The following is a 25,327-nucleotide window of genomic DNA, read 5'->3' on the forward strand; positions in this document are numbered from 1 at the left end:
TTATCACATTTGATCCCCATCCATGGGCTTCAGAGGTTTTGTGCTTTTGCTGCTTAGGTACAGTATCGAACTCTAGGTCACAAGTTCCAATCCTTGTAAGATAGCTCAGTCAAATATATACCTAATGAAAATCCCTATTTGTAATGCCCATGATTAATTCAAACTTTAATTCTTCTAAGGGCGATACACTGTATACCGTTCAGCTGGGTGCACATAACACCAATGAAAGGCCAAGAACAAATTCCGTTTTTGTTGTGTGCGAGATGCATAATTATACTAAAAATGGGCGTATATACCTACGGTACTTTACAAATAAGACATTGACTAGAGCTTTTAATTTCCATGTCTAGACTGAAGACCAGAAGTAAAATATCATTAACCACTTTCTACTCTATTCCTTATTCTATTCCTGCTTTGTTCACTTTATTGGGAAATCATATGCCTTTTTAGCAAAAGAGTAGGCATTGCATTTCTGTTTGTGTCTTGGAAATTTGTTATTTGAAGACCAAGTGTATTGCAGGTGGTGTATGACGCATACTTCTTTGCTCCCTTTGCCCTCTCACACCTCATCTCAGCCAAAACACCAAACTATACAAAACACAACTGGCAAAGAGTGGTATTGACCAAGAGTTCAGAAGTTATGGGGACGACTGAGGCCCATCCATTTGTTTTCCCACACGTCGCGCTCCATGGTGGTCTTTGAGGGTAGAAAATTTACATTTGGAGAGAGCAGAAAATCTGTGGATTCGGATGTACCAGTCCACCACATTCCTATTTTCTGATCTTTTGATTTCTTGTTCTAATTTTTTGGTGGCAGGTCAGCTGTTAAGTTCGAGCAGCTTTTGCTAGACAGAGCTGTAATGCGGCCTGGGCGCCGATTCATTGATATACCAGGGGTAGCAGAGGTGATATTGCACACACTTTGACATTAATAACATCAAAGGAAGTAACATCATCATGACCCTTGTCTCTGGATCTTCATAGGAAGTAATGCCATACGAACCTTAGGATGCTGGTATGATATGTCAAGGGAATCTTACTCTTTTCTGTTTGTATTTGAAAAATTATGTGTTTGTCTGAAGAGAATATAGTGCACAGGACATTGAACAGTACAGGGAGCCTAAATTATTTATACCACAAAGAGCCATAATTTATTAATTCTGCTACTGTATAACACAACATGATATGCATTAATAAAACACAGGGAAAGAGGAAAAAGAATATTTAAAAAAAAGGCAATAGTATTTTAATTTTACATGTAATAATTTATATACACAAAATAATGAATATGAACTAACTGTTCCTTATTGTCAGTGTATTTTGGTTCATGATTATTTACACAACACGTCACGCATGCAAAGCACAGAGGTGAAGTTTTTATTCGCCAACATTTTCATGAATTAACAATAATGAAACAAAGCAACAGCTTGTTCAAAAATGGTTTGATTTTCAGTTATTTTTTATTTATTTAAATAGAACAGCATGTATTTCACTGCTAAAATTATTTATTTTACAAAATGTAATTGTAATATCCTGGTCACAGTGAGAGCTACAGTAAGTAAACAGTTCTCTGTCTACTTTCGGTTCTTAATGGATGGCTGGTAATCTTTGAAAGCGGCTGGGCCTGTCCTCTTATAAGGGGCTTTCGGGGAAATTTTGAAAAATAATAGGGTATTCGTTTTTAAAAGCAGAATTATGACATAGATTTGCTAAAAAAGCATATGCTCTGAAAGGACACATATCAAATATTCAAGTGCTTTCATAGTGTGCAAGACTGTTAGGCCTGACAGCCTTAGGATGGTCTTCCCCCAGACTTTTTGCCTTTCACCTCCTGTTTTTGCTGTACCATTTTGTTGGCCTTAGAACTAAAAGCACTTTACCACTGCTGACCAGTGCTAAAGTGCTTTGCTTCTCCCCTAAACGTGGTAACATTGGCGTAGCCACAATTTGCATATTTAATTTACTTATACGTCCACTGTAAAATGGTATACCAATACCCAGGGCCTGTAAATGAAGTGCTGCTAGTGGGCCTGCAGCAATGGTTGTGCCACCCACTTAAGTAGCCCTTTAAACATGTCTCAGGCCTGCCATTGCAGAGCCTGTGTGTGCAGTTTTACTGCCCCTTCCACTTGGCATTTTAAACCTCTTGCCAAGTCTTAAACTTCCCTTTTATTAAATATAAGTCACTCCTACGGTAGGCCCTAGGTTGCCCACAGGCCAGGGCGCCAATTGAGTAAAAGGCAGGACATGTACTTTTAAGTTTTACGTATCCTGATAGTGAAAAACTCCCAAAGTCACTTGTCACTACTGTGAGGTCTACTTCTATTGTAGGCCAGCAGTGGAAATTCCTTAATATACTTTTAAGCTGTAATTTCTTAGAAGGAAGCAGTCATTACATCATGTTCCATATCATCGGAATGGTAATGGTGCATCGTCTTTAATGGTAAAGTCGGATATAACATTACTATTTCAGAAATGCAACTTTTAGAAAGTGGGCATTTCTCTGCTGTTACTGCTCTGTGTGCCTTACAGCCTGTCTTCAATGCACATCTAGGGTAGGTAACAGCTACATTTTGTGCATTCCCTCTAGACAGCCACAATCACAGGAAGGTTAGGTGTGCCTGAGCACTCGTCTGCGTTCATCTGCATTTTGATGGGCCTTCCTGAGCAGGACAGGTGGAGGGGAGCTGACACACATGAATAGGGAACGGATTACCCCCTATTGGTTTTCTGGAGCCAGGACTATGAAGAAAAGATCTCTGTGCACGTCAAAAACCCTTCTTTGAAGTCACGTCCACATCAAAGGCACATTTTGGTTTAAGTACTGGGTAACTGACTCACTAAAATCAGCCACTTTTCAAAGTGTTACTGCTAGATCTACATTTGCACATTGCCAGAAGGACTGCTGTGCTGCTTAAAGGGCTCATCTTTGGAGTGATAACCTGGAGGGCTAGCCTTGATCTTCTGTTGCCCGACAGCCTACTGCTCTCTGCCTGTGCTGAAGGATAGCTGAATTGTGCCTTTGCCTAAAGTGTTCTTCAAGGGCTTGTTAGCTTGCTCCCTCTTCGAGAAAGTCTCAGGGACCTGAAACACTTCATTGGCACAGATTGGGCTTGCCATGTCAGCCCTCCTAGCAAGATCGTAGAGGCAAATACAGCTGTATTTGTCTCTCTGTTCGCCCCTACCTTTGTGGTGCCCTGACTGAGCTGGCCGCGATGGACCTGCTTGTGACAATTGCACCTCTGACCTTGAGCGGACACCACAGTTCCGAGGGAAGCCCTTCTAACGTGGCCTCACCATGTTGCTGTGGCAATGCGGAGTTCCACTGGCAACGTTAACCTTGCGCCGCAATCCTGAGGGAAGGGCCTGGCCTCCAGGAAGAATGCTGCCTCTGTGTTGTACCATTTGGATCTCTGAGCTTGTCCTGCCTACGCCCGACAGTCCAGCTTATCCCGAGCTGCACTTGAGGGAACAAAGGTAATGTGAATCAGACCTGCGGCTTCCTCTTTAGCCGTCTTGCACGCTTGCGGGCAGCTGAGTTTCCTTCATGTCCCGGCCCAAGGGACCTTCTATCAGATATCTTTTGGGACCCTATTTTTAACACCCGCAAGATGTGGAAATGATCCTTATTATTTAGTGAATAGATTTTGAGTTGCTTAGTCCCTCGACTCCTATACCTACCAATCGGTTAATCATTTTACATGCTGCTTAGGCACTGTGTTTTCTTACATGCTTAACAGTCCTAACTCGCAAAGTATTTATTGGGTTTTTATCGTTGTGGTCATAGTCTGTTCAGATAAATATTCTCTATTTTTCCAAAACCAGTGTGGAGTCTTTTGTAGTGTATTCATTGTGTTACTGTGTGTGTGCGTGCTTTCCATAAATATTTACACATGGCTCTTAAGCTAAGCCTGCCTTCTCTGTGCCAGGCTACCCTAGGGTGAGCACAGGTTCATTTAAAGTGTGTATCTGACTTACTATGACTAGAGTGGTAGTTCTGCTTGTACAGAGTTCATACTCTGACTACGAGAAACCCCCCATTTCTAACAAATGTCAATGAAACCAGTCCCTGAGTTGACTCAATTTTTTTCCCCAGAATGTGCTAAGGGTGCTACCATATGTAAAAAAAAAAAAAATACCTTCATTATACCAGGGCCAGCATATTGGCCCTCCCCACATATGCCATGGGTGCCTTAGGCTCCTTAGACTAAAACGTATTACAATATGCCAGTGCTACACTTTTACCAATTTCGCTGTCCATATACTGTGGGTGGCCCTTATGGCAAAAATCAGTTTTTGTCTGTTAGGGTTATAATTTTGCCCTGGTTGCCCTCCCCCTGGAATGCGTGGTTGTCCTCACATAAGTGAGAAACTACTGCAGGCCTTTTGCCACAGTTATCCCTGATTCCAAGAATTTCATCCAGTATGCAGCATCAGTATTTTTCTATGGATGTCCCCTTATGTCAAGTTTTACTAAAGTGTGTCAGTGCCAGTATTTTGACATGCTACACATTTTTTCTAGTATGCTAGCGCAAGCCTTCTGCCATGCCTGACTTTATAAACTAAGAATTACCTTCAGTATGTCAGGGCCAACTACAAGCATAGCACCATATTCTCTTGCATACTCCTTTACATTCATTCACTCACTCCCATTCACACTCACTTGCACTCACTCATTCTTTCTTACTCAGTCTCACTTATTCTCATTCGTTTGCATGCACTCTCCCTCACATTCACTTTCACTTCTCACTTCTGTGCACTCTCTCACTTGCGGTCAGTTTTACTTCCATTCATTCTTTCTCACTTATTCAATCTGAAGCATTTAATTTCGGCTACGCTTACTGTCACTCACTCATTCATTCTCACTCGCATACATTCCCATTAACACCTCCTTACACCGTCTTCTCACTCGCTTCTATTCTTTCTCAATCACCCTCTCTTTCAGTAATCCTCTCACTCATTTATTCACACTCACTCTTTTCAAACTCACTGAATGACACTCAGTTTCACTCATTCTCATGCAGTGGCAGTCACTCAGTCTCTTTCACTTGCATTCACTCTTACAAACAAACATGCCCACACATTCAAATGTTTTATCTCACAAACACAGTCTCAGCCTCACACATGGACACAACATATATTTAAAACCATTTAACTTACTTCAGCCGTCAGTGAATGTTTTGTTCAAGCTCTTGCTGCTCCATTTCTTTATGACACTAATAGTGAATAATGGATTAATTCTTATTTAATGTAATAAAATGAGTAGAAAATGAAGTGGAGTCCTGACTCCCCTTTAGTGCATTTGACCCTGTATTCTTGGCACTGATTTTGCCACTTTAGAGGCCAAGGAATTGCAAAAGCTTTACCAGGGATTGCAAAGGGCAACCGCGAACCCTGACAACCCCGTAGTCCTTGTTAATTTCTTCAAATTTCAGCTCTTCTGTTAATCTTGTTTGCCTCAATATCCTCTCTCACTCATTGACCTATCCCTATTGCTTTCTCTTCCTCTGAGGTCTCTCATGCCATTCTCTCTCTACTCTTACTCCTGTCCTTACTCTCCAGCTCTTTTTGAGCTTTGTCTAGTCTGTCTCATCTATCATCCCTTTCTCTCTGATGTCACTTTTTCACCTATTTACCCTCTTTGCTTTCCCTTTCTAGAGAGTTTCTTTGTCACCTCTGTCAAACCTGTCTGTCCCTCTATTTCTTTCTCTCTTAGCTGTGTCTTTCTTATTTTTCCACCTGGCATATCTGTCACCTGTCTTTTTCTCTCTGCCTCTCTAGCCTCTGTTTTGCCTGTCTCTGTTATTTCTTACCTGTTTGTCTGGTGTGTCTTCTTCTCTTCTAGTCTCTCTGCTTCTCCTGGTCCTTTATTAACTCTTCCTTTTTCCTTGCCTCTGCCTTATTAACCTGTCACCTGACAATGCGTTTGAGAATGAGAGACATTTAGACTCCTTTTTTGTCAGGACCTCTCAACTAGAAACAATTAATTATGTTGCAAATGTTACTTTTGGTTTGATCACACCACCTTCACAAGAGCTCCTGAAAATCACCCCCCCTTTCATAGATGGTGGCACCATTTTGCTTCATTGCAGTGTGAGTTTTTCTGCTGTGCTGTGTTTATTTCTAGTAGCCAAACGTCCCCCTTTGCTGCGGTTTAAGAAGGTGCAACAAAAACACTTTTTTTCTTTTATTCCTTACTTTGCTTTAATAACCTCTTAGGGGTCGCAGTGCCTGTGAAGGGTTATTAAGGTGGAAGTTAGGAGTCCAGTTGCGACCCAAGTTGACCCCAAATGAGTTCCATGTTATGCATTTCCTACTATGATAATAGGACTGTGAGTTAGGACCACAGAACTTCAGAAAGTGGGGGACTAACTCCATCTCCAGCATTAGGAGCTGTTGGCCCAATTCCTAGCTAGCTCACAGTGCCTCACCTGAACCCCTAAACCAACCGGGGAGGAAGGTGATTACACAAGCTAAACATGACACTCTGACTCTTCAGGGAGATGTGGAAACAAATCTTACCTTTTCGTGGTATTACTCATGCATACCCAGGCGAGATGCAAAGGAGATGCAAGATACGTTTTCAATACATTTATTGAAACAATCACAACCTGGCATATAAAGAGTGAGCTGCGATAATTAGGCAGATGAAACGAAGCCAAGTAATCAGCATTATAAACATGATAAAGAAGATAAATTCTCTAACCGTGGTGAATGTGGTTCTAGACGTTCTAGCTGTTCCTACCTAACCCTAAGACTATGCTGAAAACATAGCGGGTGTACCCGTGTGCCTGGCTGGGTCCAAAGGGTTAGACCCAGCCTAATACCTGAAAACAGTGTCAGGAGTCAGCCTGTGGTGTAAATGGCAGTCCTCTCAGGAAGATGGTAGATTAGTGCCAGTAGAGCTTCATGTCAAACACAGCGTTTGTCCCAGGATGGTCGCGACCAGAAAGCCCTCTGCCCTTTCGGGGTCATTGCACAGTTTATATAATAAAGCCATTCGTTGTTGGCAACACAATTCTGACGCAGTGCCATGTCTAGAGGTTAGAAGCTGTCTCCTGAATGGGCAAAATAAGAACTAGGATATCATATACAGTGTTCCTAGCATTGAACAGAAATGGCCAGCCAGCAAAGGCTCACTAAACAAGAAACTTGTATCCCAGATTTCAAGAAGACTATCATGCAAAATATGTGTGTAAATATCATTGTTAAAAGCAGCTTAGCTACACTGAATAACATAAAATGAAGTTATAAACAAGGGTAACCAACTCAGGTCCAAGAGGTCCTTACGGCAGAGCTATTGCTGTCATGGGAATACACTGAAAAGTAGATTAGAGTAACTAGTTATGTGGTTTCTCGCTCAAATAGACTTGTGTTACCTTTTTGGTATCCAAATGCAATAGCTGGTTTTGCATGTTTTCAATAGTGCTTATACTTCTGTAATCACCTGTAGTTGAAAACTATCATTTTGGGTGATGCAGTGGCCCTCATCACTGAAAAGAAGCTCAGATAAAAACACTTGTGCATTATGTGTATTTAATACTCTTTACACATGTTGCCAAAACCATGCCATGCAATTGCACATGTACAAGGTTTTAGGTGAAAGAGAAAATTGGGTGCAAGGGCGCAAATATATAATAGTATTAGTGTGTGTATGTGTGTGTGTATATATATATATATATATATATATACATACACATATTATTCACTGGAAAAAAACAAAGGTTAGAGGGGAGTTATAATTAGGAAATAGAATTTTAAAAAACATAGAAATTCACTTAAAAAAACAAAGGTTCCAGAGCCATTATAGTCAGGCTCGCATTTTAAAGGTACAAAACCATAGAAATTCTGCTATTACTGTTAATTATTTCAAGTAACTAGAAGCCGTGCCCTAAGGTAACTATAAGTCACCCCGCAATGCACACTTATCCCAGTAATAATTTTACTGCAAATGTTGCAGTACATTTATCAGTGGTTTTTAAAAGATGTCATGAGTGCTGTAATATCTGGGGTAATTAGCAGTGCATGGTGATAGCTTCCTAAACCCTAAAATGACCCTTGCCACCCAAAAACCCATACCTGCCTTAACCCCTAAAATTACCATTGACTCCTAAAAACCCATACCCAGCCTAAACACTAAATTCTCTTGCCACCCAAAAATCCACACCTACCCTAAAAAAAACACTTACCACGCAAAAACCCATATCCACCCTAAAAATGACTTATATAATTAATTACCTGTAAAACCCTTACAATGAATATACCTTTACAATTCATTCTTGCAACAAAATTCGTTTTAATGGCATGTATGGTAATTTTGCATGCGTGGCTAAGCCAGCATGGTACTGGCGTGCGTGGTTCATCCTTTATTGTAGAGGCTGTTTCCCTTACAGCACGAACCATCATTGCTATGACAAAATGAACCCCCTCATTTTGTTCCTTTCAGAATTAAATGTTTTATGTTTATAGTTTGATTCAATCAAGATGGCTTCAGGTGTGCCACACTATTGTCATAAGTAAGACTGTTAACGTTCTTGTTGTTCCTTTGAACACTCTGGAAGGCTGCAGTAGAACACAAGATAATTAACTAACCTCCTGCTCTTGTTGGAAGTAAATGTTTTAGTGGGAATGTCTGACTTCATTCTCATTTGGCTGAAAAAAATAGTGTGAATTTACAGAAGATATGCCGTAATTTTAGATTCTGGAGCACCTTCATCACCTCTATGGGAAAATCATAAGAAAACAATCTTCTCTCAAACATGATTCATGAGATCCTAGCAGGGTGAAATCACCTCAGAACATACCACAATTCCTAAAATTAGTATGGTACCATCAGGAATTGAGTTATATTGTAATTAACATTTACCACCCTTTTATACTTTCTACTTTTTGTCAACCTCAAAACCTGCCATTCAGTACAGTGCGTTTCACTGGGGTTCTATCATGTATATTGGTCCCAAGATGACTGCCATCACTTTCTGGCTGAAGTGCTGACAGGCAATCAGATCTCACCATGAGATCTCTGCTTAGACTCCGACCAAATATACAAATTTGTTTTTCCTTTTAAGCTCAAAAAGTACTGAATGGATTTGCACCAAATAAGAAAAGGCGTCATCTACGGACCAAAAGCTAGCTCTCCGCCAAATTTGGTGTTTCCATCCAGTGGTTCAGGCTGCAGTCGTTTCAAAACTCCTATGGAAATTAATATAGAAATACACTTTTTTTTTTTACCCCACCCTTTTTCTTGGCCCCAGCATGACAGGTCACCCCGAAACTTTTCATGCGCTACAAGAATCACCGGCACACTTTTTTTGTGAAACTTTTGTGAAGATTTGTCAAACGATGCCAAAGATCTAGGCAAGTCAAAAAATGCTATATATATATATGTTAAAATACCGAAGGTTATTACGTGGATGCTCTAGTTAGGCTCACATTTTAAGGGAACCAAACCTTAGAAATTGACTTGTTATAGTTTGCTAACTCAAGTAACTGTAGCTCGTGCCCTAAGGTAACTAGAACTCGTGCCCCGCATGCACAGTTACTGCAAATATTGCTTTGATATTATCAATGATGTTATCAAAGAAGTCATGAGTGCCATAATTTGTGGGGTAATTAGCATGGCAAGGGCAAGTTACCTTAGGCACAATTTACAGTTATGTGAGATAGCTCTAACTATTACAGGTGAATTTTTGTGGTTTAGTATGCTTAAATGTGAGTCTAATTATAACTTCCAAGTAACCGGTGTTTTTTTTTTTTTTTTTAAGTGAATTTCTGTTTTTTCATCCTATTTCCTAATTATAACGCCACTGTAACCTTTGTTTTTTTTTCCAGTGAATTTTTTTTCTAACAAAGTAATTTTCATTACTATACATTAATACAGCCACCGCCGCGCATGGCCTTTGACTGTGTGAGGCGGCGGTTGGCTGCAGGGCCTGGCCTTTCGCCAGTCCCTGCTGCCAAACCCCCTAACCACCCAACCCCATGCTGCACACAGCCCTTTGGCCATGTATGGTGGGAGTTGGCCATGGCCTGTCTCTCTTGGTGTGAGAGGGTGTATCTGGGGGTGAGAGTGGCTGTGAGAGTGTCTGTTTGAGTGTGAGAGTGGGTGCTTCAGTTCCTGTGTGGGTCTGTGAGTGGGTGCGTGAGGGTTTCAGTGGGTGTGTGAGAGCCTGAGTGGGCCTGTGAGTGGGTGCATGAGTGTCCTTGAGTGGGTCTATGAGTGGGGGTGTGAGGCTGTGAGTGGGTGCGTGATGGTCTGTGAGTGGGAGAAAGATTTAAAAAGAGAAATTGAGAGAGAAGGGAGAGAGAGGGTTTTTTTAGGCTTTGGTGAATGATAGACCCAGAATGAGAGATTTCTGGACGAATTGAAAAGAAAAATTTATTCGTCAATTAACAAGAGTGAGATCACCTTTCAGTATGAACCTTAAACTTTTAAAGTTTAAAATAAATTAAAGTAGGGAAATGACCACAGACACACCTTTTAGTTTGAGGGTCTGTGACCCTAACCATTATGTCAGATGTGACTTCTTACTGTAGTCATTGCATGAAGAGACCATTGCAGTGACTATCTCTCTCTCTGTTTCCCATCCCACTATGGGATGAAGGAGAGAGAGTGAGTTCCAGGACTGCTGGGGGAGCCTCAGGGCCCTGTCGGTCCTAGCTAGCTACCCTCATCCTGCAGGGAGCTGCTTTAAGTAGCAGATCCCTGCTTGGGAGACCAATGTTTTCATCTGTTTACCTGCTCGCATATTTTTGTGCAGGGAAACCGATCAAAACACTGCTTTCTAGCAGCAGGAGATATTTGACAGCTCCTGCTCTCAGAAAGCAGACCTTGTTTGCTTTTCCTTGGTGAGAGCTGTCCGCTTTCTGACAGTGGGATTTGTCAAACGGGTCCCGCTGTCAGAAAGCAGAGTTTTCATCTGTCTTCCTTGCATGCAAATATGCAGGCAGGGAAGACAGATTCAAACGTTGCTCCAGCAAGCAGGGAGCTGCTAATAAAAGCAGCTCCTTGCTTGCTGGAGCAATGCCGACTCCCGATGGAGGCAGGAGCCGGCTAGGACCACTGGGGATCTGGCTGGGACCACAGGGAAGGGCCTTGAGACTCCACCCCCCCACCGACATGGTTCCAGATAGCCTAAAAAGGGCAAAAAATGGGGGGGGAAAGTTGGCCTAATGGCTAATGTTTCAGACCCTCGCACTGAAAGTTGAGGGTTCTAGTCCAGGCGTGTCCGTGCTCATTTCACTCCTTTAATTTATTTTAAACTTCAAAAGTTCAAGGCTTATACTGAAAGGTGATGTCGCCCTTTTTAAAAAATTATTATTAAGAAATCAATTTTTTCTTTTTAATTTGTCCAGAAATATCATTCTACGTACAGGGAGTGCAGAATTATTAGGCAAGTTGTATTTTTGAGGATTCATTTTATTATTGAACAACAACCATGTTCTCAATGAACCCAAAAAACTCATTAATATCAAAGCTGAATATTTTTGGAAGTAGTTTTTAGTTTGTTTTTAGTTTTAGCTATGTTAGGGGGATATCTGTGTGTGCAGGTGACTATTACTGTGCATAATTATTAGGCAACTTAACAAAAAACAAATATATACCCATTTCAATTATTTATTATTACCAGTGAAACCAATATAACATCTCAACATTCACAAATATACATGTCTGACATTCAAAAACAAAACAAAAACAAATCAGTGACCAATATAGCCACCTTTCTTTGCAAGGACACTCAAAAGCCTGCCATCCATGGATTCTGTCAGTGTTTTGATCTGTTCACCATCAACATTGCGTGCAGCAGCAACCACAGCCTCCCAGACACTGTTCAGAGAGGTGTACTGTTTTCCCTCCTTGTAAATCTCACATTTGATGATGGACCACAGGTTCTCAATGGGGTTCAGATCAGGTGAACAAGGAGGCCATGTCATTAGATTTCCTTCTTTTATACCCTTTCTTGCCAGCCACGCTGTGGAGTACTTGGACGCGTGTGATGGAGCATTGTCCTGCATGAAAATCATGTTTTTCTTGAAGGATGCAGACTTCTTCCTGTACCACTGCTTGAAGAAGGTGTCTTCCAGGAACTGGCAGTAGGACTGGGAGTTGAGCTTGACTCCATCCTCAACCCGAAAAGGCCCCACAAGCTCATCTTTGATGATACCAGCCCAAACCAGTACTCCACCTCCACCTTGCTGGCGTCTGAGTCGGACTGGAGCTCTCTGCTCTTTACCAATCCAGCCACAGGCCCATCCATCTGGCCCATCAAGACTCACTCTCATTTCATCAGTCCATAAAACCTTAGAAAATCAGTCTTGAGATATTTCTTGGCCCAGTCTTGACGTTTCAGCTTGTGTGTCTTGTTCAGTGGTGGTCGTCTTTCAGCCTTTCTTACCTTGGCCATGTCTCTGAGTATTGCACACCTTGTGCTTTTGGGCACTCCAGTGATGTTGCAGCTCTGAAATATGGCCAAACTGGTGGCAAGTGGCATCGTGGCAGCTGCACGCTTGACTTTTCTCAGTTCATGGGCAGTTATTTTGCGCCTTGGTTTTTCCACACGCTTCTTGCGACCCTGTTGACTATTTTGAATGAAACGCTTGATTGTTCGATGATCACGCTTCAGAAGCTTTGCAATTTTAAGAGTGCTGCATCCCTCTGCAAGATATCTCACTATTTTTGACTTTTCTGAGCCTGTCAAGTCCTTCTTTTGACCCATTTTGCCAAAGGAAAGGAAGTTGCCTAATAATTATGCACACCTGATATAGGGTGTTGATGTCATTAGACCACACCCCTTCTCATTACAGAGATGCACATCACCTAATATGCTTAATTGGTAGTAGGCTTTCGAGCCTATACAGCTTGGAGTAAGACAACATGCATAAAGAGGATGATGTGGTCAAAATACTAATTTGCCTAATAATTCTGCACTCCCTGTATATCATCCTTCAAAGCCTAAAAACTCTTTATGATTCTCCCTCTCACTCTTTCAATCTTTCTAACACTCACACACCCACTCAGACCCTTGGAGATGCAGGCAGGGAGACAGAGGAAACATTGCTCTCACAGAGAGGGAGCTGCATTAGTAGCTCCCTCTCTGTGACAGCAAGGCTGGCTTCCACAGGAGGTGGGGAGCCAACTGGGACCGTGGGGGCCTTCAGCCCCCCCTCATTGTCCCCAACAATGTCACTGGGTACCCTGGGGGGCACCAAGGTCACATTGCAGGGCCCGGGGGATGGGGTCCGCAGGGCCAAGATTGTCCTGGGGATGGGGCCCCTCAGCCCACCTGCCCACCCCCACAAAAAAAAAATTATTAGGCCAAGCCATGGGGGATGGAGTCCCTGATGCTGAGATCAGCCTGGGGAGAGGTACAATACTACTGTAGTGGGTGGCACAATGAGTGCTGTAGGCCTACGACTCGCATTATAGGCTCTGGGTCCATTTGTTACCGTGTACTAGGGACATAGAAGTAAATTAAGTATGCCAATTATGGTATGCCAGTCCCAACATGTTGAGAGAGAGAGAGAGTGCACAAGCTCTTAACCACTGATTATCAGGATTAAAGTGTGCAAAGTCCTGCTACAGGAGGCAAACATCTGGGGTGACCCTGCAGAACGGGCAAATTTCCAACACTTCCCCATGTTCCTCTCCTTCTCTTCGAGTCCTAGTGAAGTATAGCACAAGTAAGACAGCATATTAACAAGCTGCTTTAATGGTTTTCAGTTTTGGTTTCTTCTATTTCCAGGAAATTGGTTAGCCTGCTCTAAGTTGTCAAAATCCTTTTGTGGAATTGGAGGTGCAGAATGTCCAGACTACTTGACAAAGTCAGGATGACCATCTGCAAATGTCACTGCTAGAACTACTGCTTTCACAGAAGCATAGTTAACTTATAGTTTTTGAAAGAAAGTATTTTGACCTAATTCACTGTAGATGACACATCAAAATTAAAGTTTCTCTCTCATGTTTGTGTCTTTGAAAAATTCAAATGTTGGTCTACCTCTACACATAATGTCTTGCTTTTTAATTTCTCCCCTGCAGTTTGGAAAGAGAATTTGTGGAGTATTTGCAGGCAACGCTGTGTTTGCCGAAGTCCCCTGAGCAGATCCAGGTGCTGTGTGCAGCCACCCTAAGGGAGATGTCGCCCTGTGACCTTGTGAGCATGTCCTGCGATCCAGTCATTGACACCAAGCTCCTTAGCTTAGTGGCATCAGTTTTGCTTGCTAAGGTAATCAGTGAGGAATTGTTAGAAAGACCTGCTATTTTTGCTGCATTAGCAACACAATGTTTGCTTGGCATGGAATCTGAGCACAAAGTCTTTGTGAATTTGTGTTTGACACTAATCGACTGATTATTATTTCCCTTTTTACATTATTTTTAAGGGAGTCAAAAATAATGCAGCACTTGTTGTTGGAAACCGTGTGGTGAAGTTAGTGGAAGCCCGGCAGCCTGAGGGTCAGAGTCTACGATACTTGCTTCCAGTTCTGTCAAAGGCCACCACTGTGAATCCATCAAGCGTGAATGAAGGTAACATGTATTATAATTAATTGACTGTGGAGGTAAAGCCTGGGTTGAATCTTCTTCCTCGATAAAATTAAGTATTTAACATATTACATTTCACACAGATGTCCCTGAAAGTGTTATTTTTTAATTTTTTATTATGGGTCAGATGTACTAAGATTAGGAGTAGTGCTTTCCAAATAGCGATTTTATCCAAATCACTATCTAGAAATCCCTATGTCTTATGTATGAAACGTTTTCTTTCAGACTTATAATTCCCAGTGGGTCTGAAAGAGATGTAGGATTGCCCCTTTTGAATATCACCCTTATTCCTTTATTAAAACATCACATAAGAACACCCTGCGTGAGCTGGCTGGCTGGCTGGATTGATTACTCGCACTGGGTGTTCTTATGTGATGTTTTCATCAAGGAATAAGGGTGATATTCTAAAGGGGTAACTTTGTTGTGGTTTAATCAAAGCCCGGGTGGAATTGGGATGATATGGGTGACGGAGTTTAGGGCTTCTTAAGTAATGGAGTGTTTGATTGGAATTTGTGTATTTTTATTTGGTTATTTTATTCTTATATAGATATAGAATGAAAATGAATTGGGAGAATATTAAATTGTCCTGAGGAAGGTGGTAAAAAGGACTGTGAAAAACCATCAAAACACGTTGTCGCAAGTTGAAATTGCTGGACTCATTGGAACCGGCCAAAAACAGATGAGATATTGGTTGCAACTGGCCAAGAATGGATGAGATATTGGTTGCATGAATCAATTGGCCACTGTATACCTGATTTGGGACAGCAAAAAGACAATAGACCAGGGATGTTGTCTTGTGTTTTGTCTCCCAATTTCGTTAAGATTGTACAGAGGTTCCCTCTGGGGCCTGTTGGCTTTTCTATGATTGTCTGTTCTTAATGTTTTTTATTGTGTATGGGATTCTATAATAAATATGAAATTTTGATATTCCTTTATTAAGATTGATCATTTGAGTGAATGAATGTATGAGAAGAGAATTGAGTGGTGGATAGCATGATAATTCCCCAGGGGGTTATTTCTTATAATTACTGCACAAATACTTTACACATTGCTTCCTAAGTTAAGCCTGCCTGCTCTGTGCCAAGCTACCAGAGGTTGAGCACAGGTTAATTCGGGGTGTGCGTGTGCCTTACCCTGACAGGAATTGTGGTTGCTGCTTGATCAGGGCTCATACCCCAGCCACCCAACCACCCAATATCTCACAGGCGCAGATCAGTTTTTAATGTTTGGGGAAGCTCCTTCAGATTTCACTTTTATTTCATGGAGCATAATCATTGTGCTACAATCTTTCTAGTTGCTTATAAGTTTTTTTTCACTTGATGTTAGGTGTCTGAGAATGAAGATGCAAAAGGTCTACTCTGTGTAAGTCTAACTTCCCTAATTGGAGCAACTACATCTAAAGGTGTTATAATCAATTTACTCACTGATTTGTTCAGAACTTAAAAAATGTTATCCTTAAAATGAGACTGCCCTGATATTTTCTGAAGGGCTGCCTACCACAAATATGAAGTAATTTTGCTCCAAGTCCATCGCACCGTCGTTCTAACTGGCTTGTGCATCCACATCCCAAGAAAAGATAATTAGCCTTTGATTAGACTATGCTAAAATGATATTTTGAAACACAAATATGTTCTTCTTTGTTCAGAATAACAGTTCTAAAGTAGGACCAGTTCATGTGTCGAGTTTTCAGTTTCTTGCAGAATTCTAAGATGGAGCTCTGATGCTGAAGGAGAGGGTAGTCTCGGGCTTTGGTGCCCTGGCTGGAAAAAGTGAAGGCCCGGGTTGTGGCTGGGCTGGGGAGCCAGCGAAAGCCCTTGAGGTGTTTGTACATGTGTGTGCTGAGAGGTAGCTTGAGAGTGAGTCTAGCTGCTGCATTCTGTATGACTTCAACTCTCTTGAGAGATGCTGCCGAGTTACAGGGTGTTGCTATATTCCAGACAGCTGGTGATGTGGGCTTGAACGACTGATCTTCTGGTATCCAAAGGAAGTCATCTGAAGAATTTCTCTAGGAGCTTGAGCATATAGAAACAGGTGGCTACAACTGTGCTGAATTGATTTAACATTGAGATTTGATAGTGAATTATTATCCGCAGGTTCCTGGCTACATTGAACAGGCTTGCTGTGGTCCCTAGCTCTGGGGACTACCAGGCTGAGGGTCGAGAGAGACGTCTTTTCCAAATATGAGCACATCCATTTGTTTGGTGTTGTGTTTTAAGCAGCTGGTTTTGATCCAGTTTGCAAGCTCAGATATGCAGCTGGTGAAGGTTTTTTGGTGTTTGAGGTATCTTCTTTGAGGGAGAGGATGAGCTGAGTGTTGGCAGTAAAAGAGATGATTCTGAACCTGTTAGCCTCAATGATGTTAATGAGAGGGGTAATGTGGATGTTGAAAAGTGTAGGGCTAAGCTAATAACATGGGATTTGGTTAACGATATATGTTGGTAACTCACTGAAAATACGTTTTCTCTATGCTTTTGAAAACTAATAGATTTTATAATTACTGCAAACACAGTGTGCTTATTTTATCGACCTGAGAAGGATGAGATTTAAAGTCCATTATGAATTTCAAACCTGTAATAGTCCAGTCTCTGTAATACTTGTAATATTTAGGTCTCCCACTAAGTTACATTTCATGGTGATTCCATGTATGCATTTCTTGTTAAGTACACATTCTTGTGACACAATTACAGCCCTGATTGCGAACTCAGTCATTATTGTTCTCTTTTAGACCAAGCTAATCTTATCAACAAAAAGATGGTTGATTGGCTGAGGTACGCAAGTGTTCATCAGGGCATGGCCCAGTCATCTGGAGGATTTTTTTTAAGTCCTAGAAATAAACAGGTTGGTAAAAAAAACATATTGAAAACTTACTTTAAACTATATTTATAACATAAACTTAGCTGTTGCCACTTTTTGATTCTTTCCTTATTAAATTAGCCTTTGGTGTACAGTATTTATGCTGGCAGAGAATTATGAAGTAGCTTGTAGTTATAACAAGATTTGTTTCCTTGCTCAGCCCAGCCCCATCATGGAAGTGGACGGTGCCATTGCTGCAGACTTCTTCACAGTGCTTTCAGTTGGTCATCATTACACAGAGGATCAGTGGCTCAACATGCACAGCTTCTCCATGCTCCGGAAGTGGTTACTGTGCTATGGAAGCGGTGGGGCGAGTCGTATTGAATCAGGTATAGAACAGTTTCACGATGCTGAAGTAAGGAGAAGGAACTCTACTTTCTAATTTTCCCCTACCACCAGTTCTCCAGATCACTCTGTAGGTGTATCAATTCTGGCAGCTGATACTCAACGGTTGTGAAATTGTACTCTAGTGGCCAAAGAGCACAACAAGAGTATATGGCAAGCCTTGTTCTCTATAGTGTTTGCACTGATGTTATTCATGTTAATAGCATAAACAGAACATTGACTTTGCTTTTTGTTTGAACCATAATCAAACCATTTCCATCATTTATCTCCACTGTTAACTTACTTCAGATGATAAATCTGACTTGGAAGGCTCTGTCATGTCCATGGTGTCGGCCACATCCACCTCAAGTCGCCTGTTGCCCCCAAAAGAACGACTGCGTGAGAAGGCCTATGAATACTGCCAGCGACTCATTGAGCAGAGTAACAGAAGTGAGTAGAAAGAATTCTTTTTCTATGTAGTGTGGTGCTAACAGGGAAAAAGTGTAGGGAAGGGTTGTGGAGAGACTGTTCTTCAGCGTTTCCACTATTTCGATTAAGATTTATCTGGTGAACAAAATAGAGTCTAAGGAAGATTTTAAATAAATAAATCTTAACCTAAGGTTGTAATATATGTAATTTAAAATGTTTCTTTAATAGAGGCGCTCAAGCGGGTGGACGCTGATCTGCAGAAAGCTGTAAGTGTTTGTTCCTATTGATTCCATTTGTGGTATGGTTGGAGAGTCGTGCTGCTGCCTGGTTTACTGTAATGAATTGATTGGAATATTGTGTTGTCTATGCAGTGTCTCATTGAAGCGATTACCATCATGGATATTGTATGCAGACAGGATTCCTCCTATGTCTATCGAGCATTCCCATTTTTGAAGATTGTGCACGGGAGAATCTGCATGGATCCTACTCAAACCCGGGTGCTGCTGCTGCTTGCCCAGTTTTTCCTGACTCATAGTAAGTTTTACGGTGTGCCTTTTGAATATTCTACAAAACACTTGAAACTGCCTGGCTAAAAATTGCCATGATGCATGCCTTTTTCTTTGTAGCAAACTATGCATTGATCTGCAGCAGACTAGAGCTCTACTCAACGTTTTGCAACCGTTGAGAATAATATGATTGTGTTTTAAGCAGGGGGTAAAATGGGCAGATGGTTATAAAATAGCTTTTGAAGTTTTATCAATAGGCAGGATTAATCTTCATGTCTAGCTGTATTTGTAGGAATGTGCCATAGGTGGCACTCTTCGTGTAAGAGTAGAAAGGGTGGATCCATTATATGACACTGTTTCCTGCTGCACCTTGGATTTTGGGAAACCATGACTGTGGAAGAATCTGGGGAGGGCAGAAGAAGCTTCAGTCCACTAAAGGAAATGTTTTAAGGAAAGATGAGAACAAATATAAACCCCACATTATATGGAATTAAAAAAGAATTGTGCTGGGTTATACATTCGTAAGACCTGTGCTGTGGATTGCATTCTGGATGACCCTGCATCTAGTAAGGGATTGCATACTCTACACACAAGCAATTGGGATACATTTTGAAGAACTACATTTGTTGAAAAGTAAAACAACAAGAGATTCAATTGAGGGTTACCCATAGATCCTTAGTAAGACACTGTCAGGGTGGGCCTCACTGGGCAGGGGTGCAGTGTACCTGGGGTTCTTGTGAAGAGAAGGGTTCTTTGGTTGCTCTTTGGGCTAGCATTGCACTATGATTGGGCTAGAATACTGAAGGAATATTTGTACTAGTAAACTTAATTTTGTTTCTTCTTTAAACTTCTCCTTTAGTCTGTAGGAGTTATTCAAGGTATCCAGAGCTTATGTGCTGTTTTCTCTAGCAGGGTTTGTTCAATGTCTTATTGCATGTTTTTTTTCAGTTTTATGACTTAAGACCCTGATTACAAGGTACAGACGGACAATGGTACCAAAAGAATCATTCAAAGCTGTTAAGTGGACTATGAGTTTCGACTAAATTTCTGACCGTGCAAAAGTATCATCATAGTGTACTCACTGTGACCAAATGTGGGTGGCACCATTATTTAAGGTTCTGATTAAGAGGTGGCCACCACTTCTATGCAATACCTCCTCGTGATCCATTGTGATGCTGCACACCAAGCCCTAAAATGTCACTGATGTTATTTTTGCAGAAGTTTGCTCCTAGCACAAGGGGATGGAAGGCGTGCTTGTATTAATCTTAGCCAATAGCAATCTCTCGGGCTGCATTCCAGACCATCGTTTTTCATCCGCTATCCAGTTTTTGTCAGAGACCCACCTTATGCAAATCAGTCTTGGTCCTGATCCAATAGTAACAGTCCAGCCCAAACAGCCAGTCCATGCTCCCTTTAGATGGGAACATATGAAGACTCATACAGATTTTGACCCACTTGGAGTGAAACTTGTTTTGGGTTGCTTGTCTTCCAGTTCAGACTGGACCTGGCTTGGCAGTTCGGTGTGAATGTTTCCTATTGGATTAGGAGCAAGGCTGGTTTGCATATGGCTTGGTCTAATCTGAGATGGCCTGGAGGGGTGAAAATGAGGCACTGGGATGCTGCACGAGTAATTACCAGTGGCTGAGATTAATTCAGGCTTTCATTTAATCACTTTTTTTGTATTCTTCAAAGTAAATACACAGCGTCTTGGGTCATTTATTGTGCAAGTACTAGAGCTATGCCCCCACTTGGTTGCTATGAGTCCATTAACCCCATTTGTTACAATTCTATAATACCACAACAACACGGTTGAGTTACCTTAGCATATATTTTTGCTCCAAGGCAACTCTCGCTGTGCCTTAGATGTGCTTTGGGGAAACTGTGAAGGGGGAAAGTACTAAGGCCGGCCAATTTTCAGGTGGAGAACCGTAAAATGGACAGAATGTTCTTTGCCGGTGAAAAAGAAATATTTCCTCTGCCACATGGGCAGATTGACAGTACATTGCCATCTACTAAATGGCACTTTAAATCTGTTGCTTGAGGATAACATGCCATATCTTAACACATTTGGACTGCTTTTATTAACTTTAGATTGATCTTTTGGGAACTCCTATGCAGCATGAGACTGTGCGTTTCAAAGGAGGTATGCCTGGTTTTCAGAACGTTTTGTTTTTCCCCACGCTTCAAATTATAGGTTGGTCACTCTTTTGAGAGGGTGACTTCTGTCAGTTACATAAGGCTTCCCAAAAATCACATCTGGAAATTTTATATCTTCACAGGTGAAACTGCAGCAGTTGACTCTGAATCTGTGTACCGAACCTTATTTACAAAGGTCCCAGCTGAACTCTTCCACCATCCAGTTTTAGCCTTCGAATTTATTCAGTTCTGCAAAGTCAATGCCACATTCTTCACACAGAATGTATGGGTTTTTCAGAAGTTCTTCCCAAACCTCTTCAAGGTATAGTGTTTAAATTAAATCAGTCCTGTTTGTGCATGTGAGAAAAAAACAAGAAATAACTGTTCCTTCCAGTGATGGTGTCCCTCACGTTTATGCTGAGTCTTTGTTTCACTACTATAATAGAGGTTTTCTCCAGTTTTTATGATTTAAAACCAGACATGTAAGACATTATGGCACTATGGAAACTGTATATGTTTTCCTACTGTGATAACCGGGCATGACTACATTTTATAAAATTAGCTTGGTCTACATTTTTGGAAAGACAAGAGAAACATGTTAAAAAGAAAGAAAAGGTGTCTTTCTTCCCCAATTTTGAGCAACTAACCTTCTGTAGCCACACTGCCTGATCCCATAGGTTAGCCTGTAGGTGCCCAGCCTCAAGTACCCTTTGACTCCCAGCCCATGTCAAAGATTTATCAAATCATCTTGTATGATACCTTCATGCACTGTCAACCTTTCAAACTTGTGATAATTTCTATTGCAAAACAAACTTAACTGATAGTATAGATTCTGGTGCCTAAATATTTATATAGTGTGGTTGGCTGAGGCGAGGCCCTAGCCAGGCAGAACCTACCACTCCCATTAGGGGTGGGTGATTACACTCACTGTACAACCTGTGCTCATCCTTAGGTAGCTTGGCACAGAGCAGTCAGGCTTATCAGGGAGGCAATGTGTAAAGCATTGGCACAGCACTACCACACAGTAAGTACACTGGGTGTCACAAATGAGGCTTCATGCGAGGTGTATGTAAATAAAGTTTGTATTCAACACATGCATGAATTAAGACAACATGAACATCATGTAAATCTGGGCATAACTCACATTCAGAAATATCACTAATAGTACAAGGCCCAACAGTGTTAACGAACTCAGCAGTATGTACAATGAGAAAAATAAAACATTTGGTGGCATGTGTGGCTGTAGATACACATGCTCTCCATACCTCTGCCATCTAGTGTTGGGTCAGGATGTGTGCAAGTTTTTTTTTTTTCGAAGAAGCTGTTGGAGTCACGAGGTAAAGTGACCCCTCCTCTCGGTGAGAGTGCGCATGGGTACCAACTCCATAGTTAGATTGTTTTCTTTACGCCATCTTGTTTGGACGTGTTATTTGGTGCTCCGGTTCGAAATCGTTTCAGGCTTCCCTCGGAACATTGTACGTTTCCGTACTTGTTGGTATTGTTTTTGTTTGCGTTCTACCAACGTACATCAAGAACAGAAGAAAACTCTTCTTTGTCGGTTTGACAATTTCGATCCCAACCTTTGACCCTAGCCCGTTGAGGCTTCGTCATCTTTTTTCATATCTGTTGGTACAGACAGTGCGCTGCTGATGGAACGGGCACTCCTTTCCGTTTTTTTCCCCGTTGCCATGCTAAATACCCGCACGCAGAACTTTATTTGGTTTGTAGGTTTGTAACCTCTGCCTTATTCCGGACCATGACGAGGAGCGTTGTGAGGCCTGTCGGTCATTTTGATCGAAGAAAACGCTGAGGTATCGTCAAGTGCACAGGAAAGAAATGCAGCATAAGGAATTAGAGGAGACACCAGACGTCTTTGGTCTCCAAGACATCAAGCTGCAGGAAGAGCTGCATGAGGCTTCAGCAGCTGAGGAAGAGGCCTTTTCCAAACCAGACTCGGAGTCGGACTCAGAAGCAGAGATGAGCATGCACACCATGAACATTCCACCGGCACAGCGCGCAGTGAGTACAAAAGCCCCTACCCTGCACATCAAAAGACAATCTCCACAGACCGAATGTACGGCTTCTGAGCTATCACTACGGCTGGCCATGGTAGGCACTGAACAATCGCTAAGTATGTCTTGCCCTCGGGCTTGACACCGAAAGCTAATCTGAAAACTCCTGCCACTCACCAGACCTGAATTGTTTTGGGACCGACTCCAACCATCTGGCTCTTTGGTATCGACCATATTGGCACTGAAACAGAAACCTACTTTGGTACTGAAAATTTCGGCTCCACCATCGAAACAAACTGCTTCTGAACCAGAGCCTGGACTACAGACTATAGTGCAGAAACTTAATCCAAAGCAAAAGGCTTCATAGTCAGCTGAATGTGGGTCAGATCATCGCTAAATCTATGAAGCAGATGTTCATGTAAACTAAACGTCCGTCTTCAGTCGAGTGGAGGACATTACTTTACCACCACCTCACAAAAAGAAAAGAGAGTACATTGCCTCCAGACCTATTTCTCCTCCTACACTACCCTCTCCTCCACGCACTTCAGCACACCACTGTTCAACTATAGGGGATATAGTTGAGACAACTCCACAAGGTTCTCCGCAACCTTATATGAAGGAGCAGGGGGATGATGAGGATGATGATGATGATGATGATGATGATAATATTCATACACAATAGCCAGTAGATCCTTGGGATACCTATGATGTTGACCCACCAGGTGACACTGACCAGGATGTATATCCGGCTAAGCCTTCTCCACCAGATGACCCAAAATCTTTTAATGAGTTGGTGGGTAGGGTGGCTGCATATCACCAGGTCCCATTACATAAGGATCCCATAGAAGAACATATTTTATTCAAGACCCTTTCCTCCACCACTCGAGCTGCCGAATGTTGAAGGGAGTGACACGTCATGCAGACGATATTTTTAAAGATCCAGTCCATGTCAGAGTAATTACACCCATGATTGACAAAAAATATAAGGCAGCTTCCTCTGATCCTGCATATATTAAAGGTCACATTCCACCAGATTCCCTAGTGGTATCAAACGCTCGCAAGCGAGCAAACTCACAAACCACTGCAGAAGCACACCTCAACCTGGTAAAGAATCAACGTTAATTGATGCATCAGATAAAAGGGTGGGGTTAAAAGTAGCTAATCACTGGAGGCTTGCTAACACCCAAAGGTTGTTGGCTATATAGGACAGAGCACACTGGGATGAGACTGAAGATCTCATTCAACATCTTCCAGAGGAATATAAAAAGAAAGGTCACCAACTTGTACAAGAAATAAAATTGATGTCAAATAATTCCATTAAATGTGCTCCAGATGCAGCAGACACAGTTGCTGGGGGATAAACGCTAGTGTTTTACTCCTTAGACATGCCTGGCTACACATATTAAGCTTTAAACCTGAGGTGCAACAAACATTGTTAAATGCTCCTTTTGATAAACAACACCTTTTTGGCCCTGAAGTAGACCAAACTCTGGAAAAGATGAAGAAAGAAAGAGGTAGCCAAATCTATGTGGGCACTTTAAACTCCCACTAATTGTGGTTCCTTTTGAAGGCCCAGCTATGAGCAGGGCAATAAACAATCCATGTCAGAACCATCTACTTTTTTAGGCAACAACATCAAACATCCCCTTCAAGAGGATACTATAGAGGCACATATAGGGGCAACAATTTAAAGGGACGAGGGAAAGGTGCCTCCACTCGTGCTACCCCCTCCACATCAAAACAGTGACTCTCTTCTCATTCCCCACAATCCTTCAACACCTGTAGGGGGACATTTACACCAGTTTTCCCCCAAATAGCTAAACATAACAACAGATCAATGGGAGTTAAATATTATCCAACATGATTAGTGCCTGGAGGTTAGAACCCCCCCCCCCCCCAACATACCACCTCGCAACCACAAACTCTCAGTAGAACATCTACAATTACTAAATCATAAAGTGCAAGCTCTGCTTCAAAAAGAGGCAATAGAAATAGTTCCAATTCATCATAGAGGAACAGGAGTCTATTCATTGTACTTCCTTATTCCCGAAAAGGACAGATCACTGTGATCAGTGCTGGATCGCAGACCGTTAAATCACTACATCCTTTCAGAACATTTCTATGTGGGTAACTCTCCAAGATGTAATACCTCTTTTACAACAAGGACACTTCATGTCCGCACTGGATTTAAAGGATGCATATTTCTGCATCCCAATACTTCCCTGTATTACAAATCTGAGAGATTTTCTGTGGGCTGGAAGACAGTATCAATTCAAAATTCTCCCTTTTGGACTAACCACTGCACCTCTTGTATTCACGAAATGCCTGGTGGTAGTTGCAGCACATCTGCGCAGACATGGCATTCATGTCTTTCCATATCTGGACGATTAGCTAATCAAGTCCAGTTCACTCCCTTTATGCATTCAGCACAATCAAACAACATCTTCAGCAGCTAGGTTTTACCATCAACATACAGAAATCCAATCTTCAACTACCTCAGATACAACCATATCTAGAGGCTGTTCTCAACA

General features: G+C 41.8%; 1 protein-coding gene across 1 annotated transcript in view; it reads left to right on the forward strand.

The window, feature by feature from the left end:
• The window catches only part of AP5Z1 (adaptor related protein complex 5 subunit zeta 1), a 121,628-nt gene that overhangs the window by 20,487 nt on the left and 75,814 nt on the right, over window positions 1-25,327 (forward strand). Inside the window, exons 3-10 of the mRNA XM_069209975.1 lie at window positions 14,036-14,222; window positions 14,377-14,521; window positions 17,262-17,374; window positions 17,550-17,718; window positions 18,023-18,163; window positions 18,371-18,408; window positions 18,514-18,676; window positions 20,928-21,106. Of these exons, the coding sequence (XP_069066076.1) occupies window positions 14,036-14,222; window positions 14,377-14,521; window positions 17,262-17,374; window positions 17,550-17,718; window positions 18,023-18,163; window positions 18,371-18,408; window positions 18,514-18,676; window positions 20,928-21,106 (1,135 nt within the window). The remainder of the gene's footprint in view (window positions 1-14,035; window positions 14,223-14,376; window positions 14,522-17,261; window positions 17,375-17,549; window positions 17,719-18,022; window positions 18,164-18,370; window positions 18,409-18,513; window positions 18,677-20,927; window positions 21,107-25,327) is intronic.

This window comes from Pleurodeles waltl, chromosome 10 (assembly GCF_031143425.1).
Source record: "Pleurodeles waltl isolate 20211129_DDA chromosome 10, aPleWal1.hap1.20221129, whole genome shotgun sequence".
In the NCBI taxonomy this organism is placed as follows: Eukaryota; Metazoa; Chordata; class Amphibia; order Caudata; family Salamandridae; genus Pleurodeles; species Pleurodeles waltl.